The 12,498-nt window shown below is 40.5% G+C and overlaps 1 protein-coding gene across 1 annotated transcript in view; it reads right to left on the reverse strand.

Annotated features, from left to right (window-relative positions):
* LOC120557960 (guanine nucleotide-binding protein G(i) subunit alpha-2-like) overlaps nt 1–12,498 on the reverse strand; it is a 64,171-nt gene that overhangs the window by 11,806 nt on the left and 39,867 nt on the right. Inside the window, exons 2-3 of the mRNA XM_039798709.1 lie at nt 6,261–6,303; nt 582–723 (exon numbers count right to left, since the gene is read on the reverse strand). Coding sequence (XP_039654643.1) covers nt 582–723; nt 6,261–6,303 — 185 coding nt within the window. The remainder of the gene's footprint in view (nt 1–581; nt 724–6,260; nt 6,304–12,498) is intronic.

The following is a 12,498-nucleotide window of genomic DNA, read 5'->3' on the forward strand; positions in this document are numbered from 1 at the left end:
ACACACACACACACACACACACACACACACACACGGCATTGCAGAAGTCCATCTTAAAGCATCTGCTACCCAGAGTTGATTTCCAAGTAGAGCTTGTCACACTGCACCCAAGAGAAATTCTTGAGCTGCATAATTACTGCTGCCTGAAATCCTCAAGGCTAGATATGGGTGGTTAAGATGGAGAAGGAGTGGAGGCTTTGGCGGTGATTAGTGGAGATGATATCACTGAACTGAGTGCAGCCATATTACACTATAATTTAACAGGTTCCCAGAAGGTTTTGTTACTACCTTGAGAACAATATGGCACTTGAAGCTATGTCTGTTTTTAAATGTATCCGTGAATATTTGTTTATTAGGTTATAATACTTTTAATGAATCAAAAAAGAGGCTCATTGCTTGAAGATGCTCTCTGGCTGACATGTCTTTTAAGTTTTGCAATGGCTTATGCTAGCAGCCGCACAATCTTCTTTTCTACAACAACGCTACCATCTTTGCTGTATTTCAAACATCATTTCACTTCCGTCTTGCTGCTGCGGTGACGACATGTAAAAAAGTTACAAATTTCAGTGTCAGATACCTACCGCTCTAGTAGGTTCCTCATAGTCAACCTTAAGGTTGGCCATGGCTTTAATGATGGCCATTATGGACTGGATTGTGTTGCTGTAGACAACAGCTCGGTACTGCTTACACTCATCTTCTGAGTATCCATCCTCATGGATAATCCTGAAAACAGAGACCAGAGGGAGAGAGGAGATGTGCAAGAGGAAAAAAGATTAGTATGTCATTATTATCTGATTTAGAGCTGGGCATAATATATATATATATATATATATATATATATATATATATATATATATATATATTATTACTGCTATCGATATTGTGATATGAGACTAGATATTGTCTTAGATTTTGAATATCGTAATATGGCATAAGTTGTCTTTCCTGGTTTTAAAGGCTGCATTACAGTAAAGTGATGTCATTTTCTGAACTTACCAGACTGTTGTAACTGTTCTATTATTTGCCTTTACCCACTTAGTCATTATATCCACATTACTGATGATTATTAATAAAAAATCTCATTTTGTGAAAGCACCAATAGTCAAAACTACAATATCGTTGCGGTATCGATAGAGGTATTTGGTCAAAAATATCGTAATATTTGATTTTCTCCATATCACCCAGCCCTACTATGATTACACGTTACATACAATGGTGTAAAATATTTGCAGTTTTTTTTTGCCCTGGCATTTGCCCCAGATCTGGCTGAATATTTTATCTAATTGTGAAAATGTTGTCCATTATTGAATAAAACTTATTTAAGATTATATATTTAATTGATATTTCATTAGATCCATCAAAGAGGATCTAGTACTGTATGGATGGCTGAGATTACAAATCACAATACTGCCGAGATGCGGCACTGGGAAAAATCCAGCCTTTTTTGTATCTCTCATCTTAAGGACACCAGAACAAATATTTACTTGCTTTTGGAGCTGTGGAAAAGAAAGGAAGAAGCATGTGGTTGAAAAAGCATGGGGCTGAGACAGAAGCTGCTGGGCTGAAAACCAAAGAAAACCATCTCCAGTGGCCTGGCTGTCATGGCCCAGAGAGTCGCACAGCCAGGATGCTCATTGGTTGTTTGTTGAACTGAATGGGTCCTCATTAAAATGCAAGTGAGCCCACTGTGAAACACTGTGAGGCACAACTAAGAGGACTGAAAGCCCACAGTGTTCTCGCCTCCTCCACACAATATTTATAATTTCAATTTTTGATTTACTTGACTGTGAAGCACTTTGCAAACTCGGTTTTAGAAAGCACCATTCAAATAGGTATTTTATTGTAATCTGACATTAAACAGATGTGGACAAGGTATAGCTGGACACAAAGTGTGATATGGTGCTTTCTACACCTGAACTCCTCGTTTAAATGCAGATTTAAAGGTTTAATAAAAATAACTTGTCATATTTGCTGAAACTGTCACTTTATCCTGACAGTAGCACATCAGACAGATATTCTGTGAAAATAATTTTGCCTCTACACCTAGTTCATAAATTATACAAAAAAAAAGAAGAAAAAAAAAAAAGCTAAGAGCTTTTTAATTGACCAGATCAAGGCACTATCCACACCTGAAACAAACAACTTTCCATCAGGTTTAACTGAAATCTGTTGAGTACTTTTAAGATATCCTTCAGAATGAATCAGACAAACTGAAATAAAACTTGGCCATTGTAATCATATTGTATGGACTGTGAGCTGCTTCTTTCTCATTTAAATATTTAATTACTGCGGTGTTAAAAATAACTTGCAAGTTTTTTCAGTAGAATACAATGAAATAGATTAAATTAAATTCCCATCATGAATGCTGTCATATCCTGTGGCGGTCACATTTTTGTAAGCACAATTATTATTATTTTGTCACAACATGTAGGTCTAGTGTCAACAGGAAGTCATTTTTCTGAATTCTCCTTAAAAACTAGATTAAAAGAGACCCCATCATTAGTACTGCAGTTTCCTTTGACTCTCACAGAAGCATAATGTATCCTTTTTGTCAGAATTATGAATAGGAAGATCCCACACATAGTATCTCTGAAATCCATTATTTGTCCATCTTACTAAAAAAAGACAATCAGAGAAAAATGTTTCTCATAGAAGTCTGAGTCTAGTGTAGGACTGAGATGTTACATTTGAGTAAGTTATGTTTATTCTCTATTTTTAGGTAGCCGAAAGAATTCACTCCTACTCCTCTGTGAGCGCAGAGGAGACAGCGGTGTTGTGCTCTTTTCACTCGATAGAACTTTTCAGAATCATCAATAATGTTATTAAAGTGCCCATATTATGAAAAAATCACTTTTTCTGGGATATGGGGTGTTCTTTTGTGTCTCTGGTGCTTCCACACACATACAAACTTTGAAAAAAATCCATCCATGCTGTTTTGAGTGAGATACAGTTTCTGAATGTGTCCTGCTTTCAGTCTCCTAGTGAGCTGTTCAAAATCGGCTCGGACTGTGACGTCACAGTCCGAAATGAGCTGGCTAACCACAACCGTTAGCTCGTTAGCATGCTAACGCTAATGCTAACGCTAGCATGCTACGTCGTTCTCAATAGCAAAGCACTGCTACAACACACACAAGTTCACCACAATCTACAAAAGAACTACTTACATGTGCGCCCTCATTTAGAAGTCTCCCAGCTAATCCTGCCTTGTAACTGACCAAAGTTGGAGAAACAGGCTCTCTTTTACTGTCTCTAGAGTTAGCTAGCTGACATGATCTACATCTGAACTACTGAGCATGTGCGAGTGCAATCAAAGATAGTACAGATGAAGAAGATGAAAAGAGGTCTCACTCTGTAGCTAAAACAGAAACCAGGTGAAAAAGAGGATCTGCAGCAGTGAGAGAGAGCTGTGCAGTACAACAAAAATATGGTGTTTTTTGAAAATTAAACCATGTAAACCTATTCTGGTACAACCTTAAAATACAGTTATGAACCTGAAAATGAGCATAATATGGGCGCTTTAATGAACTTGTGCCATGGTGGGTAATATAAGTCAAAATGTTAAGTCAATATAAGTGGGTTTAAGTGACCTCAGTGAGCGGATTAAAAGCATGTTAAAAATCCAAAAATGTATACAGAGAAATAATTTGGCCATTTGGAGACGCTTGTTTTTGTGTGTTTTGTATGCAATAATAGCCACTAGATGGCAGAAGGGTACTTTGAGTTTCTAATACCCCTTTCACACCAATGGCTCAATCAGGGTTATACCCAGGTTGACGTTTGTGTGTTTGAATGGGGTAACCCTCTTCAAGCTACACGGCTTCGCGACCCACGTCACCAGGTGGGTTGGATCAGGGTTGGACAAGGATCGATTTTAATGTGAATTGCGCACGTCGGTCACTACCAGCCGGGTAGGGACAAATTACGTGATTGGTTGTAAATGAGAGTGGGGCAGTCGTCACAGGTCGCTGTACACAAAAACAACAACATAAAATTGGTCTCACTGTGATTTACGCCGGGTTTTCACTATAGATTTTCACAGGCCGCTTCAACAACAGCAGAGCGGAGCGGTTCAATTCATTTCTCGCCCTACTGTACAATTACAAATTCAAGTAGCTACAAAACAACATATTAGTTCTTGTGGTAGGCTATACAGCTGGCCTGGAGTATGTGATGTTAGCTGTTCACTGAATATGATGTGTATAGCCCTTCCCATTTCTAGAACTTAAGGTAATTGTTATGCATTGCTCCCAGGTTGTTACCCAGGTGATTTCTGAATTGCCGTGGCCAGGGGATGTACCCATGTTGTCTGGCTTGGTTTGAATTTCCAAAAGAAGGGTTGAACCCTGATCAGACAACACTGGCCCAACTCTGATCAGTGGTGTGAAAGATGTATGAGAGTTTACAAGGTGCAATTGAATGCACCATACGTTTAATGAGGTGCACATAAATGCACCATGGCGTCCCTTCTGAGCCCACATGCTTTATCTTCGTTGTTTGTTTACATAACTCACTCACCGGGAAAGCAAAATGTTGCCACACCGGTAACTTCAGGGAAGCAGGAGGATTTTCCATTTCTATTGTTTCTCCGTCATCTCCGACTCAAGCAGTTGCCATGGTGTCTGGAAAAGTCAAGCTGCAGGCTACCAGTAGGCTAATGTTACCCTGTGTCTTTAGCTGCATGCTACCAGCTGGTAAGCTATGCTGTGTCTGTTGTTGTTTTTTTTTCCTTCTGATGTGTGCAAGTAGGCGGGAGGAAGAGAGGAAAAAATACTGGGGGAATCCTGCTTCTGATATGGATAGTTGAAATCGAAAGCTCATTTGATAAATTAAAATCGAAATTGTGACACCCCTAGTATGTATGTGGGGGAGTGGATGTGTGCTTTCGTTAATGATGTATCAAAAGCCAAAGTATCAAGCATGTACGTAGGTGTTCACTAATGTGCACATGTGAGAGGATTTTAGAGACCAGTGTATCTGAGAGATTTGTCAAATTGCCTCAGTCAGTGCAGCAATACTAAACAGGAACACTGACTTTCATTTATCAGCTCATCTAGCACCAACTTCTCAACCCTTGTTTCAAGTCTGGTAGGTGCGAGACTGACAAGAGAGAACTTTCAAAGACAGGAAAAGAGCCGTTCCATTTATGCTTCACTACACATCATTACAGCCTAAACTATACAGTACAAAAGACAACAAAAGTTTTTAGAGTTTGTACCCCTCCTTGCTCACATCTTTTCTCAAATTTTTTTAGACTGAAATTGTTACCTGGTCATGTCAGCTTGTACATACTAAGCCTTTTCCTCGATTGACAAACTGGAAACTTTTAGAATCATTGATTTTATAACATCGTCCCACAGTAAATTTTAAGGGGCTCACTTTATCTTCATTTTGCGAGGCTATTACAATTTTCCTTACAGGATTTTTGTTTTGAAAAAATCCTTTGAGGATCAGTTAAACCCTACAGATGGAAGCAGGAACAATTAGCAAACCAAGAGACGCTGGTTAATAGTGACATGACTCAATGCCACTTGAAACTCTTAAATGCCGTGCAACTATTTCTGCTCAGCATTGTAAATGTCAAATAACATGAGCCATAATTCAGCAAATGCACGTTCAATGTCTTGCATTACATTACAGAATCCAAACTTGTAGTATGAAATTCCATCATGTTTTTAATCTTGAGCAAAAACCAGTGACAGTCAAACGAGGGGTGGATTAGTCCAATTAGGGGAAGGAAAAGTTCATGCTGATGTTTCAGTGTAAGAGCACTGTCAATCATCTTTTGTACAAATGGACTAAAAAGATGTCTTTTCTTTCTTAGCTAATGCTTACCGACGCCTTGTCTGATTACGATATTAGATGGACCCTGGTACCTGCTGTCGTCCATGTGTAGCACCAGATAGTGCAGCACACATGTCAAAAGATATCTCTATTCTACGGAGTGACTGGACTCCCCAATTGATTTGATCAATCACTTAACAAATGTTTCTCTTCTCCTTAAGGCTGGTGATAAATGTTCATGGTGCAATCCTCTTTCAAGCCTGTTGGCTCTGAGCCAAGGAGTGCCAAGCTGACTGGGACAATTTCATTACTCACCATATCGACTAGCTAGAAGATAGCATTTATCAGATGGGGGGACATCCCTGTATACAATATCCGATGCAGTGCATATTCCAAATACATGTGCTTGTGCTGTTAAACCCTACATTAATTTGTCAGAGATGATGGAAGGAAAAGTAAAACAATGTGGAGTCACTCACTTCATCTGCTTCACAATGGTGCTCTTCCCCGACTCTCCAGCACCTGCAGAGAGAACAAAAACAGGCAGAGGTTAAAAATACACTCCGGTTAGCTGAGAAATGTAAACAGGCAGCCAGTGAGGTCGTCTCACATCTGGACCCTTGTCTTGCTCCCCTCCCTTTACCTCCCAGTCTAGCCTTCAGCACTGCAATATATCTCAGTTCTCATTTTCATCCTGGACCAGGCTCCTGTTCCTTCTAACTGTATACCTACAGGGTTGCTGCCCCTTTAGTTATAACTTAGTCAGTTCTATCTGTAGTCTGAATTCCAATAGTAATACAAAGGTGTCCTAATTTCACAGTGGAAACATCCCTACCTCTCTCAACCTCTAAAGGAACTAAAACCACCTGCCATCATATGCCCCTCTTTTTATTTCAAGACACTTTATCATGGTCAACGTTTTAATGGAAATGTCTCACACTGACAGGATATGGGCTTTTCTTATCCTCTGCTATGTTTATTCTATTAGCCTGAGGCGACCAGAGAAAGAACTCATCTGCCACAAGGAATCTAACACTCATGCACACACCCAGGAGTGCCTGTTAGTGCACTCTCCATTCGTACTCGCCTGGGGTGACGTCTTTCTGGGATGACCCTCAAAATACACTACTACACAGCATGCAGCACGCACATGCACAGTGAACCCTCTGGGTAGGAATGGGCTAAGATAGTTGCCACGAACAGCTGCCCGCTTCAACTCATCTGTGGTATATGAGCTCAGACTGGCTAATAGAGCAGAACGTGCCGTTTGCCTTGAAATAAAAAAACGTTTTTAACAAATACCCAACAGATTTTGATAAGTCTTGGTTTGTACTAAGGCTGACCAAAAATGACCAAAAAATGTAACAAACCAAATGGATGGGAGCGTCCGAGGTCTGGGCTAAAGTGATTTTCTGTTGAAACCTACAAACACATTGTGACATTCTCCATTTTACATCCACCTTATGGTTCTGAAGTCCCCACATGTTCTACCAAGAAATTTGCAAATCACATTGTGATGAAGCGCTCATCTATCTATATGCTGTGCAGTCTGTGGGCCATATTAAGCAGAAGGAAAAGCAAAAAAAGAAATGCTCTCTGCATGTATACCTTGAATTGAAAACTCCCTGCTGATGAAAATGAGAAATAACTAAGATGCTGACTGATTCAATGGAAATGGAGTGTGCATTCCATATAAATCCAGTGTTTTATGTCAGAATGTAGATGGAATACTTGATTTAAGCTGGTTAAAACCACAATATTTGTTTAAAGCCAAAAGGCTTCAAAATATTCTTCTCTTAAACCTCCACACACTAACTCTGCATAACTCTATATATTAACAACCTCTTAGGTTTAATCACAAATAAAAAGGAAACTAATACTTTATAATGTTGTGAGACAGACATGACAGAGTTTGTCCCTAGAGCCTCTCAGCTGCAGATATGCGAGTCTGGAGCCAAACTGCCAGAACATACTTTCTAGACCTATGAGTTCATGAATCTGACTGACCAGGGTGGAAAACACACACACACACACACACCACACCCACACCTACACACACACACAAAAGTAGTAAACATGCTCTTTGGAGTTTGTCCAGTGAACCTGACTCTGCTAACAGTTAGAAATGAGCAGTGAAGTTTGGCACGTACTTTAGTGCTTTAGTGCCGCCGCTGCTTTGGTTAACAAATAGGTAGCAGCTCTCATCACTGTATAATACAAATACACTTAATGTCTTGGCAGACAGGAGAGTCTGTGCATGTGGAATCTGTCCAAAGTTCAAATGAATTGACAGCTAAATATAGGCTGTTCCTCATTACACATAACAGTAACTTCAATGCCAGAGGGCAACACTAAAATAATTTAACAGAACGGATTGGCGTACAAAATGGGGTTTTATACATCCCAAAATAGATGAACAATGCACTGCAGCTGTAGTAAATCCTTATGAGTACTTCAACGACCAATGCATATATGCAGAGGCAAGTGTATTAAATGTAAGTGTATTTAATATTGCATACTTGGCTAAATGAAACGTACATTGAACAGCTGGGACTGCTGAGGGCTCATAGAGGATGCGGTCATTGATGTGAGTGGGAATCACTCTTAAGATTGGAGCAATAAGCGTATGTTGCTGGTGGTTCTGTGGGAAAGAAAAACTCAGGGCCTGATGACAGTCGAACTGATACCACTGATCCTGTCGCTATTACACAACACTCTTTGCCCGAACTGTGGCTAATTCTGAATTATCACCATAGCTCCCTTCGGACCATGGAGGCTCAGAACTGCAGCTGCAACACACACACACACACACACACACACACACACACAGACCATTTTCACATGCCCTATTAATACTACTGCTTTCAAAAGATTGTTTGGAAAAAAAATATGACTCAGTACTAAACAAGCAGAGCTTTTCTCTACAGCAAGCTATATCTGGTGGCTTGTCAATTTGACCAAGACACAGAAGAATCAGACTGCTTGTATAATGCAGGGGATGAAGAAAAGTTGGGTTTGCAGGATAATAAATACTGTCCACTGCCTAGCAACTGGGCAACATGTACAACAGTTGTGGTTGTCTTTGACTAATGGTAGAAAAAAAGGCAGAGAGGGAAAAAAAATAAATAAATAAAGAGGACTGCCAGTTGAGTCTCCAATTTCATTTGAATGATATTAGTTAGCTTCTGTATGTCGGTCACAATTCATTCACTCTCACTAATAACATACAAAAGATGTCGAAAATGGATATAAAGAAGAAAAGTGTTTGTGTGTGTGTGTGTGTGTGTGTGTGTGTGTGTGTGTGTGTGTTTTTGTGTGTGTGTGTGTGTGTGTGTGTGTGTGTGTGTGTGTGTGTGTGTGTGTGTGTGTGTGTGTGTGTGTGTGTGTGTGTGCATGCTTACTTGTCCGTCTAGCATGACAATATGTAGTACCAGGAGATTTAAGCAGGGGTTTTGTAAGTCTACCAGCAGGACTCAGGAAATTGCCTGATTACAGATGGGTTACAATGTGACTGGCAGACGGGCAGAACCAACAAGGAGATTGGTGCCAGGGGAACCTGTGCCAGGGAGCCCACAGGATTACCGGGAGTCCAGCTGCCGCGAGACAGAGCCTGGGCCTGACCCATGATGGATGGACTGTATTCATGTGGGGGTTTCATTAACAGAAACCAACAGGTCAGAGGAGTCATGGTAAGTGAATATGGTCCTTTCTGGATGCATTCCCCACGCACATTAAGTCGGCAAACACTTAAGAAACAAGTCCCAGGTGGCCACAGACGAAAGTTAACCTCCGCTAGTTGCAAAGAAGGAAAGAATACATCCAACCCTTTGGATCAGGTAAGTTATCCAAAACAAGGTGTGTTGTTGCTCTAAGGTACCTGTTGGTTTTATTCATTTAGAGAGCCGATAAAGGAAATTACTCCTGTTTGTATTTATAGACACAGGGGACCCACTGATTTGGTGCTTGGCACTTCATTAAGACTCATATGAGTACACCTGTAATTGGGTCTCTATCTACCTTTGTGTGGCCCTGGCCAGCTACCTGCTCAGGGCCACCTGGGAATGAAATACAATCATTATTATACCAGGGGAAATATACCTGTATCACTGTGTAAACAGGTGGCTTTGGGGCTTAGCTATAATTATCCAGCATAGATGAAGGTGAGGAGCTAAAAGTTGAGAAATCTAAGCAGTCCAGCAGTAGACCAGATGTATGTGTGAACATTATATAATATAGAAAAGTAACGCACACCAAAGGCTGTTGTGAGGCGCTGATCACTGGAAGTAGACTTGAAAGTAAGAAAAAGGTGTCGCACACTTTGGCTTCATATGCCTTTCTCTATTTATTCTGATGATGTTTCGGCCCTCAGGCCTTCTTCACATCAACAATTTGTGTGAACATTATAGCCATGGACAGCGGTGGTCTTTCAATGTCCAACTACTTGCTGAACTTCACCTCACTAAACACAGACAAATGACTTGCTTGAGTCATATTCACTGTATCTGCAGCCTTTGAGCTAATTAAAGCCACATTTGTCTTGGTAGGGGAACAGGTTAATTAAAAAAATGGCACACAGCACTAAGTAGGGCTGGGCAATATATAGATATTCCATCGACATCAATATATGAGACTAGATATTGTTTTAGATTTTGGATATCGTAATATGACACAAGTGTTGTCTTTTCATGGTTTTACAGGCTGCATTACAGTAAAATTATGTAATTTTCTGAAACCAGACTGTTCTAGTTGTTCTGTTATTTGCCTTTACCCACTTAGTCATTATATCCACATTATTATTTATCTAAAATCTCATTGTGTCATTTTTTTTGTAAAAGCACCAAAAGTCAACTCTACAATATCGCAGCAATATCGACCATCAACCTATTTGGTACCTGTGCTTTGTCAGGTATAGAAAAGCTTGGCGTCTGACTGGGCAGTAGCCATCAGCACTAAGGAGCTTTCTTGGCTATCTGGAGGTCGCAACTGTGAAGCAAAAAACACCTGAACATCTTTTTCTGTGAAACCTACGATCTGATAAGGAATTTCAGTTTTATTTTGCAGAATTAGGATCTGAGAGAAGAACTGACAAAGCCTTTATCGACTTCCACATTTGACCAGTGATCAAACCCGACGAGAGGAAGAAGACCAGCTCTTTTGTGAGAAATCCTGGCATGCTCGCACCGTCTCTAGAGTTTCGTTATTCAGTGAAGCATGATGAAACTGACAAGTCTGGACATAAAAGGAGGAAAGACGAAGGGTACTTCCCCACTGTTCTGTGTCAAGACTGAGGATCACCAGCTTAAAATAATAACTTAATTCTTTATCTCCTTGCAGTGCCTATGCATTGCATCAGCATCCTGCAGCCACAGCATCGTCAATTTTAAATGATATCTGTTTTAAGGCTTTTACTCTGTGTGTGAATAAATGTGCATGTGTTTAGAGAAAGTGTGTCCCATCCTGGTGGGACTGGGAGCAGGACACAAAGGCAGCAGTGTGAACCCCTGCTAGCTGAGAACACAGGCTCGCTGTTGATGTTTAAGCCTGGACCATTCCAATCAGCACTATAGCTCACACAAGTCGCTCACACAGCTCCGCCTCCTTTCAGTCAGCATGACAACTGCCCTGCCAGCCACAGCGAATCGTTTTATGACTGTGACTGAAGAAGTTAAATCTCTAATATCTCACATAAACAATTTTTGGGCAGCATCGTTTACTGCACCTTTAATGTTACATGTAAATACAATTCATCGGAGGATGTAGATACAATAAGAACATACAAAGATGCATTTTTCATTTCCTAGATTTCTAGATTGCTGATATTTGAAGTCAACTGCCAAACAAATACTACTACTCCTTCAGAATCTCTGCCCCCCAGATTCATGGACGCAAATTGTCATAGCGACCACTTCTGCTAGTGTCTCTGCTGACTAATTGAAATATGGCAGAATCGATTTTAACTCACTTTAGGTTGTGGATTAGCATACTGCTGTAAAGCCAACCACTTGGGAGCTATCACAAACAATAGAAAACGGACAAGGTTAAACTGACCTTTTCCTCTCTCCCTAGCGGATACTAAGTGCTCAGGAGTTACAATGGCCTCAAGTAGTGGGCACAATGAACCAGTACACCAGTTCAATATAATATACACTCACCTAAAGGATTATTAGTAACACCTGTAAGATTTCTCGTTAATGCAATTATCTAATCAACCAATTACATGGCAGCTGCTTCAATGCATTTAGGTGTGTGGTCCAGGTCTAGACAATCTCCTGAACTCCAAACTGAATGTCAGAATGGGAAAGAAAGGTGATCTAAGCAACTTTGAGCGTGGCATGGTTGTTGGTGCCAGACGGGCTGGTCTGAGTATTTCACAATCTGCTCAGTTACTGCGATTTTCACACACACAACCATTTCTAGGGATTACAAAGAATGGTCTGAAAAAGTAAAAACATCCACTATGCTGCAGTCCTGGGGGGAGAAAATGCTTTGTTGATGCTAGAGGTCAGAGTAAAATGGGCTGACTGAGTCCAGCTGATAGAAGATCAACTTTGACTCAAATAACCACTTGTTACAACCGAGGTATGCAGCAAAGCATTTGTGAAGCCACAACACGAACAACCTTGAGGCAGATGGGCTACACCAGCAGAAGACCCCACCGGGTACCACTCATCTCCACTAAAAATAGGAACATGAGGCTACAGTTTGCACGAGCTCACC

The sequence above is a fragment of the Perca fluviatilis genome, chromosome 4 (genome assembly GCF_010015445.1).
Source record: "Perca fluviatilis chromosome 4, GENO_Pfluv_1.0, whole genome shotgun sequence".
Lineage (NCBI taxonomy): Eukaryota > Metazoa > Chordata > Actinopteri > Perciformes > Percidae > Perca > Perca fluviatilis.